The following is a 20,983-nucleotide window of genomic DNA, read 5'->3' on the forward strand; positions in this document are numbered from 1 at the left end:
AAACTGCTAAGTCTCCCAGTAAAAAAAAAAACCAAAACTTTTAATAGCCTTTCAGAGCTTTGATCCTATGGCACAAAGACCTGCTTCTGTGCACTGTGCTTTTAAACTTTCTTTTCACATTGCAATGATGACCAGATAGGAAAGAGTTACGCAGATAGTGACGTAGCATAATCTACAGCAGTTCTATTGGTATGAACTGTGAAAGCGATGACCAAAGACAGGGCAAATACAAGGAAACTGAGGAGAAATTTCTTCTCTTTCTTCTCCACCTCTAAACCTGGGTGGAAAAAGTCAGTATATTACAAAAGACAGTGTCAAGAACTATACCTAGCATACACAACAGAGTAGATGATTGGACAGATGACTGCAAAGGAAGGAATTCCTAAGCCAAATTTTAGAAATATGCACAAACCCTTTAAAAAAATAATTGGTATACAATCACAATGCAAAAGGAACATAAAGGGGCTTTTTCTGAATTCCACGTATTCTGGCCATCCTTTTGTACCATCCCACCCCTCACAAGTCCATTTTTGCAAGCTCTGGGAAGTCCAGTTCTACATCCTCACAGAGTAAGTGGATGGTGGGCTAAGACTGTTAATTTATGAGGTCCTGGAGCTCCTCATCAGTCAGCTCATTGACTTCCATGATCTTTTTCAAGTGCTCCATATACCGGGCATGGTCGTGCAGAAAGTGCGGCACCCTCATGTTCTCAGTCACAGCCAATCCCTTCAGGCGGTCCACATCCTCATAGGAGATCTGTAAGGAAGGACATGGGTTTATTCCACACTATAGCCCTGTTACTTCTCTGCTGCAGCTTTAAATTATCTCTTGTAGGTGAGAAAATATTTCAGAGCAGGGGGATTTAAAAGCTTGTGAGAATCCTCTGAAAACACAAGTAACTGTGTGCCTCAGTGGAAGCTGCAAAAAATTGTAATTTTAGCAAATGCCTCTATATTTCCTGATTCTGCTTTTGATTCAATCAGTTAACAGACTCATAGGAACCTGAAACAGAACGACCTATGCAGGGATAGAGAGAGAGAGGATGAAACACGTGTGAGTCTCGGAGTCTCTTCTCAAAGAGGTGGAAAGATTGACAAAAGAATGGAAAAAACACTCTGTCAAAGACTGAGGAACTCACAAGGGAGTGGAGAAGAGGCATGGCACAGGAAGCAGATAGGCTCCAGCTTTGGGAAAGGCATGGTGCCAGCTGACCTGAACTCTGGTGTTTTCATTTTCACTAGCAAATGTGCTTATGCAAAGCTAAATTAAAATGCACCTCTAGTAACCTACTACAACATGGGCAACCCATAAGCATCCCATTATTTTTTTTTCCTTTTCAATAGCAGGGCAGAGAATTGATTTGCCTCTTGGCATCAGAGCCTTCTGGGTATAGGCATGACACTCAAGCTTTTCCCAGCTACTTCAGAGCCTACTCTCATTTTTTCTAATAAAACTCAGATTTTTCTCCATAGTCTATAGATTCTGCAAGGTAGGACTTCAAGTCTTGAGCTCACAGTAGCTCAAGGTAATGTGAGTGATGGTCCAGAAAGGAAGAATGCTTTGGCTGTGCAATAGCTACACAAGCTGCCCTGCAAGCACAGAACAGGACTCTTTGGGCAACTGTCCAGTGAGATGAAATTTATGTGGTTGCCACTTTGTCTACTAGCTGCATGTTCTGGGCACCCTACAGACAGAAGCATATGTACTGGCAAAACTCACAAGCCTGGCTGTGCTTACTCACTGGCACATCCTATTTCCTCACCGCAGGTCTGTGCTAGGTGGCTTGAGAGTGGAGTCTGCTCATCCAACCTTTTTACCCCACACTTCTTTTAAGGAGCTGAGCACTGCATGGTCAGGGCTCCTTGGAAACAACCTGCCCTCTTAGCAGGTGATGGTTCCTACGTGGAAAAGATTAAAGTGAGCCACTGATGTGTAAGGGATATGGAAAGGCTCAGAGGAAAGATAGGGAGAGTCTAATGCAGATTGCTAAAACTGAGCCATAGAGGCCGTGAGACATGGGGTGCAAATCTTGTCAATTATAATGGAAACAAAGTCTGCAAAGCAAATGAATTTGCATCTGAGTACTCATGTATGCTTTTTTATCTGCAATGGCAAGATGCATCCTGATTAAAACACCAAGCATACACTCATGCCCAGGCTCACTCAAGTCACTAAGATGCTGCTCTTTGAAGATGGTGTAGCTTTATACCTGATTTAGAAGTAGATACAGAGGAGCTGTACTATACAAAAACCATACCGTCTCCTCTCACTCTGGAGTCACAGCACCAAATGAGATTAAATGGGTGTATTGGATATATTTAAAAGCCATCTAGATATGGTGCTTAGGGACACAGTTTAGAAGTGGGCATCGTAGAGTTAGATAACGGTTGGACTTGATGATGTTAAAGGTCTTTTCCAACCATAACGATTCTATGATTCTGTGATTAAATACCAATCTTCCCTCCTGTCCCACTTGAAATTCTACCTTTTTGCCTCCCAAACAAAGGAAAGAAAAAGGACTTATTACCCCTCATATTTATGTTCAGGGGTTTCTGTTACTGCTGCAACCAAGAAACAAGTATCTGTGATCCAAGGTATCATTTGAATGGGATGTATTTCCCCAGTCCTTGCAATTGCTGAAAAATGACAAAAGTTAACATCCTGAGGTAACCAAAAACATATTCTTAGCCTACTGTGGCAACAGGTTGTCTTCCTTACCACAGGCAATTAAAATTATTGTACTAGGTAAAAAAGACTGAGGCTAAAACAGACTTACTTAGGCTCTCTGTAACATGTTCATATTCTTGGGGAACACAATAGTAGGTGACATTTTGCTGCTTTTGCTTTATAAAACTCTGGTAGCTATGCTATACTGAAGTGCGCCCAATATCTGCATGATCTTTCTCTTTTTAATATTACTTGCATACGATTACTACATGAATGTTTTGCGATGCTTCCCAAATTTGATTATTTCCTGCAAAGTTTTAAAACTACTCCTTCTAAAAAGCATTTTTTCTCAGACTCACTTCTAGGTATGCTGAGCAGCTTGCATGTGTTCTGTTTCCATCCACTGCTCTCTTCTACACTGTTAAGCAATGCCGGAAGCATCAGGAAGGCACGGCTGCCCCCATCAGCCAGATCTCTAGCACTCAGATGAGAACAGGAGACACAGAAACTTCAGCATGGCTCTGTCTTAAATACATTCACATGAGAAAGCCGTGCCCTGATTTTACAACTGTGTTAACTACCTGCTAAAGCACAGAAGCAGTATAGTTGACTGCATTCATTTCCTATTATCGTCATACTTTTATTGTATTTGCAATGAAAACATACCTAAGGTAGGCATGCTGAGAAAGATGAGCTCACTTGTTACAATAGAAGAATACTGAGAATCTTCAAAAAAACAATGAAAAATTTCCCTCTAAATCCTAGTGTTCCCTATGTTTAAATCCTGTGTTTTTTCTTCTAACCTGGAAGACATGCCAACTGAGCTTAATATTCCCCTTGGAACAACCTAGTCCTCCTACTCCACTCTAAAAAAAACCAAACTAATCACTCTTTAGAGTGGTGATAAACTCATAATAACCATGGGCTAGAACTCAGGGCAAGTTTCATATTTCTCTACACTCACAGAACTTATTTTTCGTGAGAGTATATGGAGATACTGGAGCAGGCCCAGTGATAAAGGCACTGGAGCATCTGATGCATGAGGGAAGGCTGAGAGAGCTGGGACTGTTCTGTCTGGGGAAGAGAAGGCTCATGGGGATCCTACCAGTGTGTATAAACACCTGCTGGGAAGGAATGACAAGGGAGTCAGTTAAAATGCACAAAATTCCACCTGAACACAAAACACTTTCTTACTGTGAGGGTGTCAAAGACTGGCACAGGCTGCCCAGAGAGGTTGTGGAGTCTCCATCAGTGGAGATACACAAAACCCAACTGGACGTAGTCCTGGGCAACCTGCTCTAGCTGACCCTGGTTAAGCATAAGGGTTGGGGTAGATGATCTTGAGAGGTCCCTCCAGACCTTAACCAATTTGTGATGCTGAGAGCGGGCACTGCTCTTACACACAAATTTCCAGTTTGATTGCAGAAGACGTGTGCAGCAAAAACATTCAGAGTAGACTTTAAGAACCCTTGATTTTAGAAGTTGTAAAGTCAAGCACTTATAAATTATCATACTGCTAGAATTAAATTGCTTGTAGACCCTTAATGTGGATGCCTTGCCATGTGAATTATAGTGGAATCTGTAATTATATAAGGAATGACTTCCTATGTTTTTGAAGTGGCTTGACAATCCTGCAGCCTCCCTGAAGAGAGACAGGGATAAAGCAGTGTAGGAACAGTTTATGTTCAGTAGTTTAGCAGGCAGAAGCTGTGTGGAGTTAAGCAGGCTTAAAGCGAAGGGCAGTTTCACAGAATAACGTTGCAAAGACTTATTTGACAGTGAGATTTTATTTTCAGAGCTTCCTAACTTGGTTCAGTCATCTAAATAGCTCTGTGCACCTATACAGATGTTTCTGATACTAAAGGCAAAACTTCTTAAATGTGGACCAAAACCCTCCATCAGAATATGGCACTTTCCTTTGTCACCCATGGATTGACAAGTAGGCTAAATGTTGGTATACCACCTCTAAATGCAAGCACGTTGTCACATCAATTTGAATCTTGGTTTACATGAGTATGAACCTTGTTTTATGAACCGTGGAAACTTAGCAATCCAAGGATTCGGTTCAGGAAGTGTGACAAAGTTTCCTCTTTTTCGTGTGATTTTGAGAACAAACAAGCAATTACAGTTAGAATGGACATAAAATATGTTATGCAAAGGTAAAAATACCCTGTATTCTGGGGAAAAAAACAAACCGTAATTTCTGAAAAGCATCAAATGTGTCATCCATGAGAGAAATCTGAGATAAAAAAACCTCTTTGTCGTGGAAGAGGATGCATTAGCATCAAATGGTTAATTTTGTTCTCTACTAGGACCACCACCTTATCTAGCACCTGTCCCACTTGCCCAAGGCAGTCTGTTGTACTACATCTTGTAAAGGAAGGAAAGGAAAGTCTGAGAAATATGACCATAAAATCTTAATCTGATAAGCGAAGAATGAGGAAAAGCTTGTAGAAATTTTTAGGACCTCAAAGTATTTGTAACTTGCACTATGTAATACAAGGCACTGTACGGAAGAGAGATTTCCAGATCAAAGTAAAACAGAGCACAGTGACTCACAGCTTTTGACAGGCAGGCTTGCTGAAATGACAAAACTGTACCCTTTGGTAAGAAGGAGTCCACTCACCTTCCCAAGGGCTGTCAGAAGATGGAAATCAATGGACTCCCTGTATCTCAGGATTCTGAGGATGCCATCCAGGTATACCTGATCCTTGTTGAAACAGCCTAAAAGGAATCAAGATATGTTGCACTCTGTCAGGGTTTGTTCAAGATATATTCTCAGAAGTCATTACGAGGAAAACTATTTTAGTTTTAAAAACTAGATATTTATATCCTAGACTTAGAAAACCTTTGCAAAAACTAACTAGAAGGCTAAACCCACTAGCCAGAGGAAGAAATTAAATACAGAAAATGGTGTCTGTGAATATCTACAGCAACACTACATCTCTGTTAATAAACATGAAAGGAGGTCAAACTGCGAGTATGAACTTTTTCACGGTTTTGCAATTTACATTCCCACTTCCAACAAAAAAACCATTACTGATTCAGTTTGAAAGGCTCATGGATGTGCATTTTCAGCCTTGTTTTCAACAACAGAAATCCTGCTGCCTCATTTCAGAAGGTGTGGAGTCCCAATTCTCCCTTTTTCAAAGGTTTTACTGTGTGACATGATGGAGCTCTGTGCATGTTCTGAAAACCTCCTTGAAGTACAAAACTAGAGAAGACAAAGAGGGAACCCACCCGGCTGTGATGTGTCAGTCCACCCTCTCTTGGCTCGTACGCAGTAATCCCACCTAGTATTGGGGTCCCTGACAAATTTCCCCACGTCCTGGAAAAGCTGACTGAAGGACATTTGGCTAGCCCGGTACACTGTGTAGTAGAGCAGGGCAGCCCTCCAAAGAAAAGGGTCTTTGCGGAACAGGACGCTGTGAATGCTCGCTAGTCCCTCTTCTGTAGGGTTGATTGGTTTTAACCCATGTTTTCTACGCCCGTTCCAGTTGCACCAGGGCTGGCTGTTGTTGTTAAAACCTCGAAAATAATGAGTTCCTGAAAAGAAAGGAATATGGGACTTAGAACAGTAGCATCTAATGATTTAAAAAAAAGTAAAATATGGAAGGAGATGCCCATTTCAGAACTCTGAACTGGTATGGCTGGGCACCGGAAGAATTGCAAACTTTAGCCTTGTCTACAACAGAGAATTTCATCGGAGGTAGATACACAGTGCAAATATTCACCTGCTGACTGCAAGTGGGGCTCCCTAAAATGCCAAAGGAATACAAATGTCAGCAGGACTTGAGTTCCCAAATCCATAGAGAGGAATTTGCAAAAGCATCTTACATGCTGAATGCCTCTAGCATAGGCTAGGCATTGTAGTCAACAGAAGGAAGGAGAATCAAAGTAAGGGAGCAGAAATGTTGCCTCTTGAAGGAGGTTAAACAGCCCTACTGCAGCTATGTCCCCTTACAATGTGAGTAACAGTGGTTCAAGTCAATTGCAGGCCTTATTATTCAGGTGACATTCAGGCACTAACCAAATTTATCCAGGTTTTTATGTACTTAATTAAAAGAGATTCACTGGAAAGTTTGTAGAAATTTTCCATTGGTCTGGGCCAATCTTGCATAATGCAGAATCAAGGCAATCTTACACCAGTTTAGGGGTCGCTGGGTAAATTCTTCATACCTAATGCATGCCTACATATGGAAGCAGTGCAGCACAACAGAAGCGGGTTTGTACAGTGAAATGGCTGGTGCTGAGGTTGAACGGTCACGCTATTTTTGTTTCCCATTTTTACTCCAGAGTAGCTCTAAAATGCTCTCATGAGCATAGCCTCCCTGAGCAGTGACAGCACAGAAGCTATGCCCTGGAGCATAACCTCTGGGCTAGCATCATCTGACAGGATTACACTTGGTCTACTCCAAGATTCCTTTGGCATGTGAACCTCAGCGCAGTAAGTGGGACTAACTGGTAGACTCACTGCAAAAGCTCGCTCCTGATCTGACCTAAAATGCTGATGTACATGAACCCCAGGATTCCTCAAGTGGATTATCTTCCTTTTACTGCATGCTGCAGTGATGAACAGGTTTCTCCTTGCCTTTAGCACACCCACAGCACAGGTTCTTTAGACAGGGAAGTTCCCTCCTTCTGTATATGTGTACAGTGCCTGGCCCATCATTGCAAAATAAATAAGAATGCATGCAAGTACTCCCCTTTGCCTGGAGAACTGATGCCATGCTCATACCAATTTCATGTCTCAGCATCCCTTCCAGCCAGTGCTCTCGCGCGGTGGAGATATTGATAGTGAGAGTGGGGCGGCCGTTCACCACTGTCATTGAGGCTCGAGATAGCAGGTCCTCCGTGAGATGGACCACAATCTGAAGATGAGAGAGTTCAGGTAGCAAAGAGCTCTCTTCTTGCTTCTATTTCTGGTTTTGTTTTTTTTTCTTTGGCCTTTCCATTATTTCATTTCACCTGTGCTGCTGACAAAACCTCGGACTTTAGTGGGACCCAGCACAAGGGTTAAGATAGACAGACATGAGACTGCAAAATTGAATACAGTAACACTGACTAGATTCAGGGGGCAGGAAGCAATCATATGCAGAGTAAATTCCATCTTTTGAACTGTGTCTAATTATCTTGGTATTACTTAGAACTGAAAAATATTAGATAAGCACACACAAGTGCTTATGCATATGCTTAGCACACTAGATATCTATATATTTATTATTACACATTACATATCTATATGGTTAACTGTCTGAAACCTTTTTACAGAATCACAGAATCACAGAATGTTAGGGATTGGAAGGGACCTCAAAAGATCATCTAGTCCAATCCCTCTGCCAGAGCAGGAACACCTAGATGAGGTTACACAGGAAGGCGTCCAGGCAGGTTTTGCACGTCTCCAGAGAAGGAGACTCCACAACCTCTCTGGGCAGCCTGTTCCAGTGCTCTGTCACCCTCACTGAGAAGTTTCTTCTCAAATTTAAGTGGAACCTCCTGTGTTCCAGCTTTTGTCCATTACCCCTTGTCTTATCATTGTTTGTCACTGAGAAGAGCCTGGCTCCATCCTCGTGACACTCACCCTTTAAATATTTATAAACATGAATGAGGTCTCCCCTCAGTCTCCTCTTCTGCAAACTAAAGAGACCCAGCTCCCTCAGCCGCTCCTCATAAGGGAGATGCTCCACTCCCTTGATCATCTTTGTAGCCCTACGCTGGACTCTCTCCAGCAGTTCCCTGTCCTTCTTGAACTGAGGGGCCCAGAACTGGACGCAATTGCCATTCTAAAGCCACATGAATGAGAGAGGGAAGCACTGTGTATTTTGTTGTCTGAAACATGATGTAGACTTGAAATATTATTAAAATACTGGTATTGTTTTGTTTCGTTTCATACAGGAAAGTAGTTCTTGTTTTCCTGTTTTCTTTTGGAAAAGAAACTGCCAGAGAAGGAAATTAATACATATTGATATATTTTGTTATTTGAGTTTAAAGACTTTTTAAACAAGTGACTGGGAAGGAGAAGGAAAACTCTCTTTGTTGAAGACTAAGCACTTTTCCTTCTTCATGTAATGCTTAAAGAAACAGTACTTCTCAGAAGAGTACAAGGGAGAGCACCTACAAGAGAGAGAACCTTTTCTTCCCATCAGAGTTAATAAAAAAGGACTCAGGGATCAAAGGCAGTAACATGGCACTTCCCTGTATTCAAAAGGCACCTTTTTTCAGCTTCAAGTTCAACAGCAAACAATCAGTCCTATAAATTAACCCTATTTTTGCAGAAAAAAATAAAGCATTTAATTAAGAAGGAAATACGGTATTTTATGAGAGTGTAGGATCCTGCTTCCATGAAGACAAACCAAGATGAAAATGAATGCGAAGGGAGACAAAAGCACAGCAAAGACCAAAACTGTATTTTTCTTCCGCTTGCTCTGAACTGTGGTTTTATAACCTCACTCTTAGAAATACAGGTAAAGTCTGATGTCAGCGTCAAATTAGTGTCTCAAAAAGGTGCGATGAGTTTAACAGTTTCTCCTAATAATCTTATGCTTACTAATTAAAACTAGTTTCTGGGAAACTAATTTTTGCCTCCTGATCTCCCATTCCAGACTCCTCTTGCTCACTGCCAGTGATTTCATCCAAGTCTTGGATAGCATCAGCTGGTGTTTTCACTTGGAATGATTCTTTTTTTATTCATTCCATTTTATCTGACTCTTCCAAGCAATTCTACGTAACTCAAACTGGACTTTTAAAATCCTGAATACAGGAAATAAGGTCTTTTGCACAGGGCTCTAAAAAATTAGATGGTTCAAGTCAGGAAAAACCAGCACTCAAATCAACTCAACAAGCCAACCTCTTCCAGACATTTTTATTAACTTATGTCACTTTCATTTGTGTTGCTTCTTATAAATCAGTCTCTTGGGCTGCTGCTTATTTTTCTTGGCCTTTTCTTAACTCTTTCCTTTGGTGTAGACAATTTGGTACAAGAGAACGGATGGCAGAACTGATGAATAAATGGAAATGTGCTAGTCTCCAAGTAGTTGAAAAAAAGGAGGGAAGGAAGGGTGTCGTTCTTGGGTACTCCCAAAAGAGGTGAATTGAAGAACAAGCATGTGTGAATCAGGAAACAGGCTCAGAGAGATGGCTGAAGCATTCACAAGAAATTTGCATCATTTCAATTGTTCAGAAATTAGACTGGGCACAGGCATGAGAAAATTATGACTTAAGGAATATTCTTGTAACTATGGAGGAAAGGCCTCCAAAATGGTTTCTTGAGTCCATCCGTGTGTAATTTCTAAGATCTACGTAATGTTTCTTTCCTGATCCTGAGGGTAAGTGTATGTCTTACCTCACCAAGACAGCCCTCTTTCACCATGTATTTCCTGACGTGATTCCAGATGCGACTTTTGGTCAGCAAGCTGCCTCCGGTGGCCTGCTCAAATTTTTCATAGCTTCCGTATTTCTGCAACGTCCGCTCCATTATGTTAATGGACTGTAAAATACAAAAGCATAGCAAATATGAATGCAGTAAGACCTCCATGTCAGACTGGCGTGTGTATACTTTCTCTCCCTCTCAATCTCTCTCCCTCTTTTTTTTTAATCTTTCTTCTTTTTTAACTCATTGGGAGTCACTATCAAACTGTAGTCATTAGATACAGGCTGACACACTCTGTAATCAATTTATACCATCCTCAGACATACATTAATGCCAAAGTACTGAAAAAATATTCTGATCAACTCCTCTTGGACCCACACACATCAGCATGGCACAGATGATTATCAGTCTAGTGAAATAATACCCCTTTTCTCTTTAATTTTTGGGAATGTTTTACAACTGCCTTGTAAATCAGACATAACAGGTCACAAGGACTTTAGCAGTTTACGTTGTCAGCATGTTTCTTTTTATGGTCACCCAAAGAATTTGACAAAGATCAAATATTACTGTCATCTCGCTTCATTTCTTGGTACTTCCTAATTTAGGAATGCTGAACCATGATTAAGCAGATGTGTAACTATAATTTTAATGATAATATTTGTACCAAAAATGTTTCCCTATGATAAAATTCTCTGTATCATGGGTGTCTGTTTCAGAAAGGAGGAGAGAGAATAGGAACATTATTCACAGAACTTTCATTCAAACCTTTCGTTTAAATCACAGTACTTCTCTATAACCCCCTAAAATGACAGAGGCATGGTTCATGACACAAATAAAGTGGTATAAACAATTTTCTTACCTATTGCTGCTAGAAGTAGTCCTTTGTGGGCGGAAAGCAGAGCACGAGACCTATAACATGATCTGAACCCTGAATGTTGAAGATGTTACTGGTAGGGTGTGAAATGCTCATCCCCAGTAATCTAATTCCCAACATGTCATTTCACACCCTTAAAAGAAAATGTGGTATAGAACAACTTCTTGCCCAGCTACAGGGAATGGCTTTTTTCACAGATATGATAACAGAAACTCCCAAGAATCTCATAAAGAAAAAAATACTACTGACACTACCTTTAAAAATGAATGTTCTCGCAAAGAAAATACCACTGATGATGAGGGTCAAAATCTTGCAGACTGAGTATCTCTTTATTTTTTACACTTATATCCACACATGAAGCTGATATCATGCTGCTTGTTTCCAGCTATGTGATTCTGACATTGTCAGAATGGCTTACTGTCCACAAAAATAGGATTAATTTTGCATCTCTCACAGCTACTAACAATCCTATTCTATTTTTTTTTCAAGTTGAAACTAAGCAACCCTAATTGCTAATGAAAACCATAAATGCTAGATAAACTTCTTATTAAAGTCCTGTAGCTCTTCGATGAGAGAAAAATAACTTACCTGAATGCCAAAGAAATAATGCACCTAATGTTTAGTATTTCTTTGTCTGCCTCTAATACTTGTTATTAAATTGGAATGGCCTCCTGGTCAGATCCTAATTTCTTTTTCAAGCATCAAGAAAGCAGCATTATTTACTACTTTTTTTACTTTACAGATTAAAAAAACCAACCAATCAAACAACAAAACAACACAAAACCAAGGGTTAGCTTAAAGAAGCCTGTCATTTTGGGGGGTTAAGCAATCTGGAAGCAAAGAATCTACCTGCTGTGCCTCACTGCTGTCATCTCTATTCCCACTGCACCTTGGTCTCCACAGTAAGTTTTTATTTCCGTGGGAGCAGAGGGCATGTGCTAGACAGCATTAATAGAGAATTGGAAAGTGAAGGTATAAACAGGTATAAAGGTATCTGCTACTGGTTATTCAAGATCTACACCACCAGTTCTTCAGAGACAGCCCAGAAGCACCACAATACATTACTCACAGAACTTGGCCAAAAAGTCAGCGTGCGTGGCCTCACGGGAATGGCTCGGGTAGAAACAGGCTCACCATAAACTCCCCATCCAGAGTTGTTATGTGAACCCTGTCTCCTCTCACTGCCTCCCATGTGTCCGAAACTCCCCAGCCACCACGCTAACGCCAGCAGGAGTTTCAGGCTTGCCAGGGACTTGCACTGGGGGCTTGGTGACATTTGGCGGGTTCCCAGATCTGGCCCGTTTGGGCAGTTGTGCCCCCGTGCTTGCTGAAGCTAGCACGAGTGAGAATCGGATGTTATGCAGAAAGGCACCAGCAAAAAACACACATCTTTTCCTTCTCAAGTTTTTCTTACAAGATCAGGTGCCAGGATGTCTTAAGAGAGGTATCGTAAAAAGAGGAATGCTGTGCCACCACCTGAGCCACCACCAAGGATGTGGCTTTGCCTCTCCCTGTGACAACAGTGCAATGAGTACACACACAGCTCCGTGTTGTGTGTTACGCAGCCCCACTCGGCACTGAGATGGGTCACTGCCAGGAAAACCTGGCACCTCACAGACCTTGGGCTCGATTGTTCGCAGAGAAAAGAAATCCTACTGCCCAGGTGATGGGACTGATGGTGTGAAAACTGCAACATCTCTCCACAACTTAAAAACAAATCATATTTTTTCAAGATGAATGTATTAAAAATAGAGGATGCACCCTCATCTGGTGCAAACTGGGTATTGTTTTGGCACCCCACTGCTGTAGGTACTTGACAGAGGTTCAGTGCTGTTATTTTTGCTGTTAGTCCCATTAACCTATTGCATATAATTATGAGTAAGGACAACTACACCTCTATCCTGGTGACCCGTGAGGTAAATGGGATTTTGGTTCCCAGTAACTTCCCCATACATGAGGTTTAGTACAAATGCAAAGGTGTGGCAGGGCCTAAAAGATTATAAAGAGAACACAGAGGTCTTTCTAAGTCAGTAAATAGTATTTTTTTTCTTTTGAACAGTCAAGTCTTAACTCCATTTGTCATTTAAAAATGACCTCAGGTAAATGAAGCAAAGTTCGTGTCTGAGTCTTAAAAGAAGGAATACATTAATCCTTCACCAAGGCCTAATGTTTCTGGAGACTAATGACAATTGCTTCTAGCAAAATTTGGGATCAAGGTCTAGATGTAAACAACAAATTGAGCAAAATCTAGTTCTTGTTTAATAGGTTGTGTATTTTCCCAAAGGATTTTTTTCCCTTTTTTTTTTTTCAATTACACTTGAATTTTTAACTTCTAAAAATATTGCCTAAGTTTTTTAGTGTCAGCAGATGCTGAGGCATTTTCCTGCCTCACACAAAATCCTTGGTTAAAGAAGGAACCCAAAAATTCCTGCCCTCTGTTCCAGAAAGTTTCTTCTCAGCCAGCAGCCTGAGTAATTCATGATAACAATTCTTCAGTTTCCTTTGCGAGGTGCCAGATCCTTAAGATACTTATGGTACCTACTAGGTGTTTGGTGTATTTGGTTTCTCTGAACAGTTAATTAACTTTATTTGCTCACTCTGATAGAAATAATCTCTGAATTAATCTTCTGGCATGAAATCTGTCTTCACAACTTTTGGTATTAAATTTCAATTAAGTCTATTAGCTTAAACAGACTAAGTACTCACTCAAATTCTTGGACGCTTAAGTTCATTTGAATGTGCACCAGTGATTTCCATTCCTAAAGAGACTGCTGCCAAGTAGCACCATGTTTTGTCTCCTGAACCTTTTCTCCCCATCTCTTTCTGTGGCCAATTCTGTCTCTCAGTACCAAATTCTGGGGGGTGGGAAAATCATTATAATTAATATTATTTTATAAAAATCCCAGTGAGTTGAAGAATTAAAATGCAACAGGGCTTGCCAGAGATCCACACTCCCTGGAGCAGCTACACTATGTGGTGTCCCCCAAACCCCCACTTTCTGAGATAGGTCTTTCTGTGTTCAAATATATGGTTGTACAGAACAGCAATTCCCCTCAAAAGTTTTCAATAATGTGTTTTAAAATAGTAGATCCTGCAGGCAGAAAGGTTTGGCTTTAAATTCTCTGAAAGTTATTTACTGCAGGACCTGATGCAGGGCTGGATGTTATTTTCAAAAGCCACCAGGATTTGGCCCTTTCCTTTTTAAGGGTTTTTAGGGCATCTTTAAGAAAGCATCCAGCACTCAAGCTACATCTCTCTACTAGTAAACCAAACACAACAGCGTTGTCTTAAGTGCACCAGCACTTCTCTCTCAGGCAACACTTGGTCATAGCCAAAGCATCATGTGGCTGCTGGGTTCCCAGCAGAAGTGGGAACAAGGCCACTACATCTTGATGCCCATCCTGCTTCTCAGCAAACCAAACATCAGGTCCGGTTTAGTATCGTATCAAACAATGAAAAAAAAAGCTTTTCCAGCAATGTGATGGCAAAACTTTGGATGGAGAACAGGTGAGTGAGATTCACAGGCTGAAGGAAGCCAATAAAGGTAGCGAAAGATAAGTAGGCTTGAAGAATAGCACATACTTTTTGAAAAGAGTAGGACAAATCTCAAGTGCTGATCAAAGTTAAGCAGGTTTAATGAAGCAGAGGTCTGCCCAAACCATTTGAGAACAAAAGGACAGTTTCTTCTCAATGTGAAAGCTCATAAAAATAAGGGTGCTTCAGAAGGGCTTGTAAACTTTATTAACCAGTTCTCTGCTTTGACACTGTTTATAAAGATATTCCTACTATGAGATGCAGTGTTAGGTAGGTTTATTTGGTGGTGTTATCCCAGAGGACTCTCCTACCTTAGTCAGAGTGCAGGTATTTTCTAAAACCACCTCACCACAACAAACAGTGACAAAACAAGCACTGAACATGCATTAAACTTCCTTTTTAGCCGTCTGTAACAGCAGACTCCCTGCAGCTGAGACCTATGCATGCCAAGGGAGGCAGCATGATTTTGGGAGTGAGGGGCCCAAGTTCTAGCTCCTTCTGCCTGCCTGCAGGCACCCCCTCGAACTCTTCCTGGGCTGTTTAAGGCTCTTCCTAAAATGCTATGAGAGACTTGAATCAACAGGACAATATGAAGAGCAGGTTCTCAGAGATGCCTCCCCCTGAAGAAGCACAGCACGGTTTGCAGCTTCAAGGGGAATGGTGGCATACTCAAGGGTACTTCCTCTACCTCATGTGCCATGGGGAAAGGGTTCCGGATATTTTTGGGTCTCAGGCACTGAATACAACATGGAGCCCTTCATTTTGGGGTTCTCCACCTGTCCCTGAGGTGAGATGACTCAAAGTCAGGGCAGATCCCAGACCCACATGCCAGCTCTTGCCTGTTCCAGCATCCAACTTTTTGATGAGCTCATTTTCCAGCCCCTGGGCCAGCAGAAAGCAAGGTACTGATACTACCACAGCTCCTAAGGCTAAACTGTAAACTCTTCAGCAACAGGTACAAAAATGGAAGAAAAGAAGGACTATGTGTCTGTATCAAGTTACTGGTTAGGAGTAGTAATTCCTCTTCTTTTCATTATTATCCAAGAGGCCTTGTTTGATGCCTCTTATCACTATCAAAGAGTGCAAAAAGAAGCAGCAGTCCCAAGACAAATCCCCTTGCACAGCAAACTCTGCTGATGCTCAAGAAACTAATGACACAGAAGCACTAACAAAGCAAGATGAGGCTCTGTTTAATTGACATGTTTAGGTTGTGGCGGTGTTGACTTTTTTGAAACAAATTATTTACAGCTAAATAGGTCTGTGAATCCCAAGTCACCCATGTGCAGCAACAGAGCTTAGTTACTTGACAGTTATTGCAGACACATGTACTGATAGGACATGCTTATGAGGCTACCAAGTTAGAAAATATGCTCAGTGGCCTAGGGGTCAGCCTCTTGTGTTCGCACAGCTCATCCTATGGTCAGATGCAGCTCTGCTACAAAAGGGCTTCAGTCTCTGCTGAGATTTGCAAGACAGACAAGGCTCACAGGCGCCATCACTTTCCTCCCTGAATAGCTTATTTGCTGGGGGGGATCAAAAGACTCCCAGGCGCATCTTTAGGTCACACTAAGATGTACCAGATGGAACTTGTAAGTCTAATCAACAGCCATAAAACGGCGGCTGCCTTCCCTTTTTGGGTTAAGTGGGAAAGAGGGAGAAAGGTAAGAGTGGGTTTTTTGAGGCTACTCTGCTCAGGCTGCAGTATTTTGAGTTTTAGTCAGTGTTTACAGTGGCTTTTCTTTCATATGCTTGTACTCAGTGTGATAAAGGACATGTTTAAATAATTTAGAGCTGGTAAAAATATTTTTAATTTAAAAAAAATCAAATATTTTGTAAGGAATTAAAAATTAATGCTCATTTGTTTTTTGTATGCATTTGTGTCCTGAAATAAAGCTATACTCTCACTGCAGTATCACCAGAAGTGATCTACAGTCTCCTCGAGTGGATGAGAGAAGTTTGTGTAGGACCCTGAGAACTGATGCTACTTGGCTGGTCTGATATGTTTTGTGTTAATACATAACACATCTTATCTATAAATCTTAATTCAGGAGAGAATTTGTCACTAGTGGAGAATGAGGTGTTCAACAATTAAGTTCTTTTTGTGGTCAGTGAGGTGTTCTCGAGTTTTCAGTGTGACTAAACTGTGACAGCACCTGGTCATTGCAAAGGATTACTCAGTGTTGAAAGTTATGTTGTTTAGCCTTCCAGCTTCACCTATTTTTTTCAACCTTTGATAAACTTACTAATTGCAGGCTGCTGTATTAATGACTTAAAAGGTGTGTTATACAAACACAACTGATTTATTTATTAACTCAAAACTGCTATATTTCTATGAGTACAAGGGAAAAGGACATACAACTCTCATGGGGGGATTACTCATTCAACAGGATGATGATTTTTTTTTTAAATGTATATAAAAATAGTTGTTCTGCCTTCGTGTACAATTCAAAGAAATAGGAGTTACTTACACAAGTTACTTGAAGTTGCAATCTTCTTGCTGATTGTGGTTCAGAAAATTGCAACTCTCAGTCATCTGCTCTGTAAACACTGGGGACAAGTACTTCTAGCTAACTGTTGCCACCTCTAGCATCTGTGCAAAAATAACATGCTCTAAGTGTTAAGGAAACTTAACAATGAAGGACAAGTAGCTTGAGCCAGAAGGAGTGCTAATAAGGAAACTTTTCTAGCATTTGGAATACGCTGTTGCTGCACTGACTTTGAAACACAGCAATAAGAGTATTAATTTCTGTAACATGAGATGACTATCAATGTGAAAACCTGTAAGCCTGAATACTATTTTTTATTCTCAAGTTCTCTTCCCTAAAGATACGCACTGTGTGACTCATGAAGGAACCTTATAAAGAAAACAATATGAAGTAGAAAGAGACAGAGCTAAGTATGAGAAGAGTTAAAAATATTCTTTTCAAATGTATTAATAACTCAGAAATGTTTGTGTGTGAAAAGTCAATCAATAAAAAAGTATTGGACAGAGCCTAAGGATTAAAATCTTTGATATGACTAGAGGCCTGGAGGTGAAGTGGCTGCTCTCAAGCCTGTGTGCTCCCCATTGCAGCACTGCTGTGTTAATGGTTTGCAAATCCATAGTGTTCTTTGCCTTTTAAAAAAATGGGGCAGGGTGTGATTTGTCTTCTAGATATGCTGCAGTAATGCCATATTAACCAATTACACAGACATGCACAAAAGCAGAAAGGGCAACAGGAAAACACAATCTGTTTTAATGTCCTAGCAGGCTATGCACAGCTGTGGGTAAAAATATTTTTGAAACAACTAAAACTCCTCTAACATTCTAAAATGTCAGATTTTGAGCTCATTTCACTGAGTATCCTAAAAGCCTCCTACAAAATTGGCGAGTTCTGTCAGTAAAAAGCTGGGTTTACAGGGATATTAGTCACAGAAGAGCAAGCAAGTGTAAGTTGCTATAAGCACCTTTTATAGAGTAAAATAGGAATAATTCCGTTTCTGTTCACAGAAAGCAAAGCTTCCTAAAATATGTACAGCAACCGAAATGTTGAAAAAGTGTTTTTAAAAATAAATTTATCCTTGTTGCAGGAAAAAGAATGACTACACGCAGTTATGTTTTTACTGCAGACCCGAATCGTGACACTGTGAGTACTTTTTTTTTTTTTGCCACTGAAGTCATCTTTCCTGAACTTAACACTTCCTTACGATACCTATGTGTTTCTTCTGACAAGTAAAATCTACATTACAAAGTTAGCACTGAGGAAAAGTGCTCATACAGTATCTTCTGATTAAAATTCTGATTAATGTTGCTTTTTTCTGGACAGTAAACTTGCATGAAATGAAATTCAAATTCGCATAGAGACAAAAACGTCTAAAGCCAGTTGTAGATAAAGAAGAGAGAGTGCCACCTGCTGGGCCTGGAGCTGTGATAAAGCTGCTTTTTTGATCATTTCTAGGAAGTGCAAGATATTATGGCTCAGTATTTTTAGGAGCTGAACTTTGAAGAAATGCTCTTCTTGCTAAGAACTTCTGTAACTTAAACTAAATCTTATGAAACAATTTATGTTCAATTAAATTAGGTTCAATTAAATCCTTCATTGCTTTTTATAAAGTAGCTATAAAGCCTTTATTTTCCCATACATCGTATCTGAAAAAAGAGTCACAAATTCGAATAATATTGAGGAATTATTCATTTTCAATATATTAATTATTTAGTTGTGGGGTTTTTTTATTAAAAGAAGGGTAAATCAATGACAGCCTGCTCCATAAAATAATCATGGATAAAATAATTTTTAATGCTCTGTTACCTCATACTGAAAGGGATAATTTGTACTAAACTCACTTTGGCAAATTAGTTACTGACAATTTGCTGTAAGCTACAATTAGTGTTGCTAATATTGCTATAAAAATCAAAGGAAAACTTGCTACAAAGCTCTAGTCAAGGACTAGTTTTATTTGGTGTCAGTATGATTTAGTAGGTTGTTTAGAAGTGTGGAAGCTGATTTCAAGAACAGAACAGTTGTTTTGTTTTTAAGAAAATAAATTCTCAGTGAAAACCCAGCTACTGAGTCCTTAAAATACATAGATACTTTTAATGTGAAAATGCAGACCAAGCCTTATGGTTAAGCCTTACATTAAGACCAAGACATAATGGGTAATAACACCTATGTGCGTTCTTCAATTTGGAAAAACAAACAACAACAAAAAAAGTCAGATTCTTCACAAGTCAAGAGTCGGTTACCAGAACCCATGGTACTTTCATTCATGCATCCTTTTCACCAGGAATTCTGGGGGGGGGGGTAAGTGAAATACTCATATCACAAGTGAAATTCATGGAATGGCAGCATCTCTTCCCAAGCGAAGTATCACTTGAAACGTGAGGTTCTCTTATTTAGAAAAGCTTAAGCAAGATCTTTCTGAAGTATTTTCAAATGGCGAAAGTGGGAAGAGGACTGGTTCTATAAGTATAGACAAGCACTGTTTATTGTCACTTAGATCCAAGTTGATAGCAAGTTTTTTGTTGTTCTTGTTGGGTTTTTTGGGTTTTTTTTGTAACTCAAAGACAGGTAGAAAGCCAGGGTAGTTACAAAGAATGGGAATGTCCAAAAAGATTGCCTCTCTCTGGAATGGAATTTGTCTGCTGCTTGATTGAGCCTAATGCATATGCAAATATCCTTTCAAAGATTATTAAAACAAGGAACATCAACATATGCTTATCCAATAACTACGGCCTCAAATAATTGCTATCCCCTCCCAACCCCTGTGTCAGCAAGAAGATTGGCAGCATTTCTAGACTGCTGTTTTCCTCTGTTTATTAAAGCCTATTTAGGAATTGTATTTTTTCTCTGTTGGACTACTTCATTTCCTAAAAAGCTTTCTTGCCTTAAATTATGTTTCATGTAACCCATTTATAAGGAACTGTGCCTTCATTCTATAGAATCCTGTAAATACTGGGAAAGCTTTCATATTTTTAACCAGATTTTCTTTCATTTCTACTGTTGTATTCTCATTTTTGCATTTTTCAAACAGTAGGGGAGGATGATAAGAAGAAACAACTTGCTACAAAGCCAAATACCAGCTTAATAGGTGTAGGAAAAAAGTTATCAGCAGAAAAGGAGGAAAAAAGTAACTATACCTGCTTAAGAAATCTGTCAGATGCATGGCTGTGCTTAGCTAACACGTTTGGCAGAGCAGGGTTTGCATATTCAAATTGAGGGTTGTATGTGAAGTCTGACTGAAAGAATTTCATCTTCTCTTTCTCCACATTGGAAGGCTTGATTGCAGTGAGCAAACACAGTTTTTGGCCAGAGACATCACCTTCTTTTCCGTGGCTTTTTGAGGACTGGGACTGCTTTGGCTTTGTTGGGTTGAAATGCTTCTTAGTTCTACTTCTGGGTCGAGGCGGCAGTCCTGTGCTGCTCCCTCCAACCGAAATACCATTTGGAAACTTCACACTGGCAGAGACGGGACTAGTGACGATGACGGGGGTCTGTCTGTCTGCGAGGCACCATCCACCACTGAGCAGGGGCAGCGGGACTTTGATTTTGCGGTGCTCGTTGCTTCGCAAGGTGGTAGAACCCTTTGTAGCTTTTCTGTGTTTCTTGTGGTGAGCAGATGACTGCTTTTGAGTGTGGTGCTTTTTCTCCTCTTTGCTCTGCAGAAGGACATTGTAGCTACTGGTTCCTGTAGTGAAAATGTCCTTAAGGATCCCAGAAGGTGGATGCTGGAGGCTGTTTTCATTATTAATGTTCAGCTTATGTTCTTCTGGACTCAAGACTGATTTCTTAGAAAGCTCTGTCTTAGGCCAGTGAAGTTTTTCTGTGTTGAGAGGGGAAAAAAAATATTTGAGGACAAATTTGATTGTTTCGCACAGCAATACTAATCTTAAGGACTCAAAACTGCAACATAAATGAAACACAGAACTTGTCTTAACTGCAGTCACAGCAAGATAATCTTGACTTCTACATATATGGGAGAATTGTGTGTGTATCACTTTTGAGCAATTAGATCAAGACTTGTAAGATCCAGCTGAACAAGGATGCTTGCATCTCCATGCA

At 40.3% G+C, this 20,983-nt stretch overlaps 1 protein-coding gene across 1 annotated transcript; it reads right to left on the minus strand.

Moving 5' to 3' along the window:
- Positions 1 to 480: 480 nt before the first annotated feature.
- Positions 481 to 20,744, minus strand: KIAA0895 (KIAA0895 ortholog; the record flags this gene model as incomplete). Its single annotated transcript, XM_010187600.1, has 6 exons — positions 481 to 756; positions 5,294 to 5,391; positions 5,908 to 6,213; positions 7,406 to 7,538; positions 10,010 to 10,153; positions 20,062 to 20,744. Coding segments are annotated over 6 exons (1,526 nt in total), but the record flags the coding sequence as incomplete, so codon positions are not given.
- Between the last annotated feature and the right edge of the window lie 239 nt (positions 20,745 to 20,983).

Source organism: Mesitornis unicolor, unplaced genomic scaffold, assembly GCF_000695765.1.
Source record: "Mesitornis unicolor isolate BGI_N332 unplaced genomic scaffold, ASM69576v1 scaffold45396, whole genome shotgun sequence".
NCBI lineage: Eukaryota > Metazoa > Chordata > Aves > Mesitornithiformes > Mesitornithidae > Mesitornis > Mesitornis unicolor.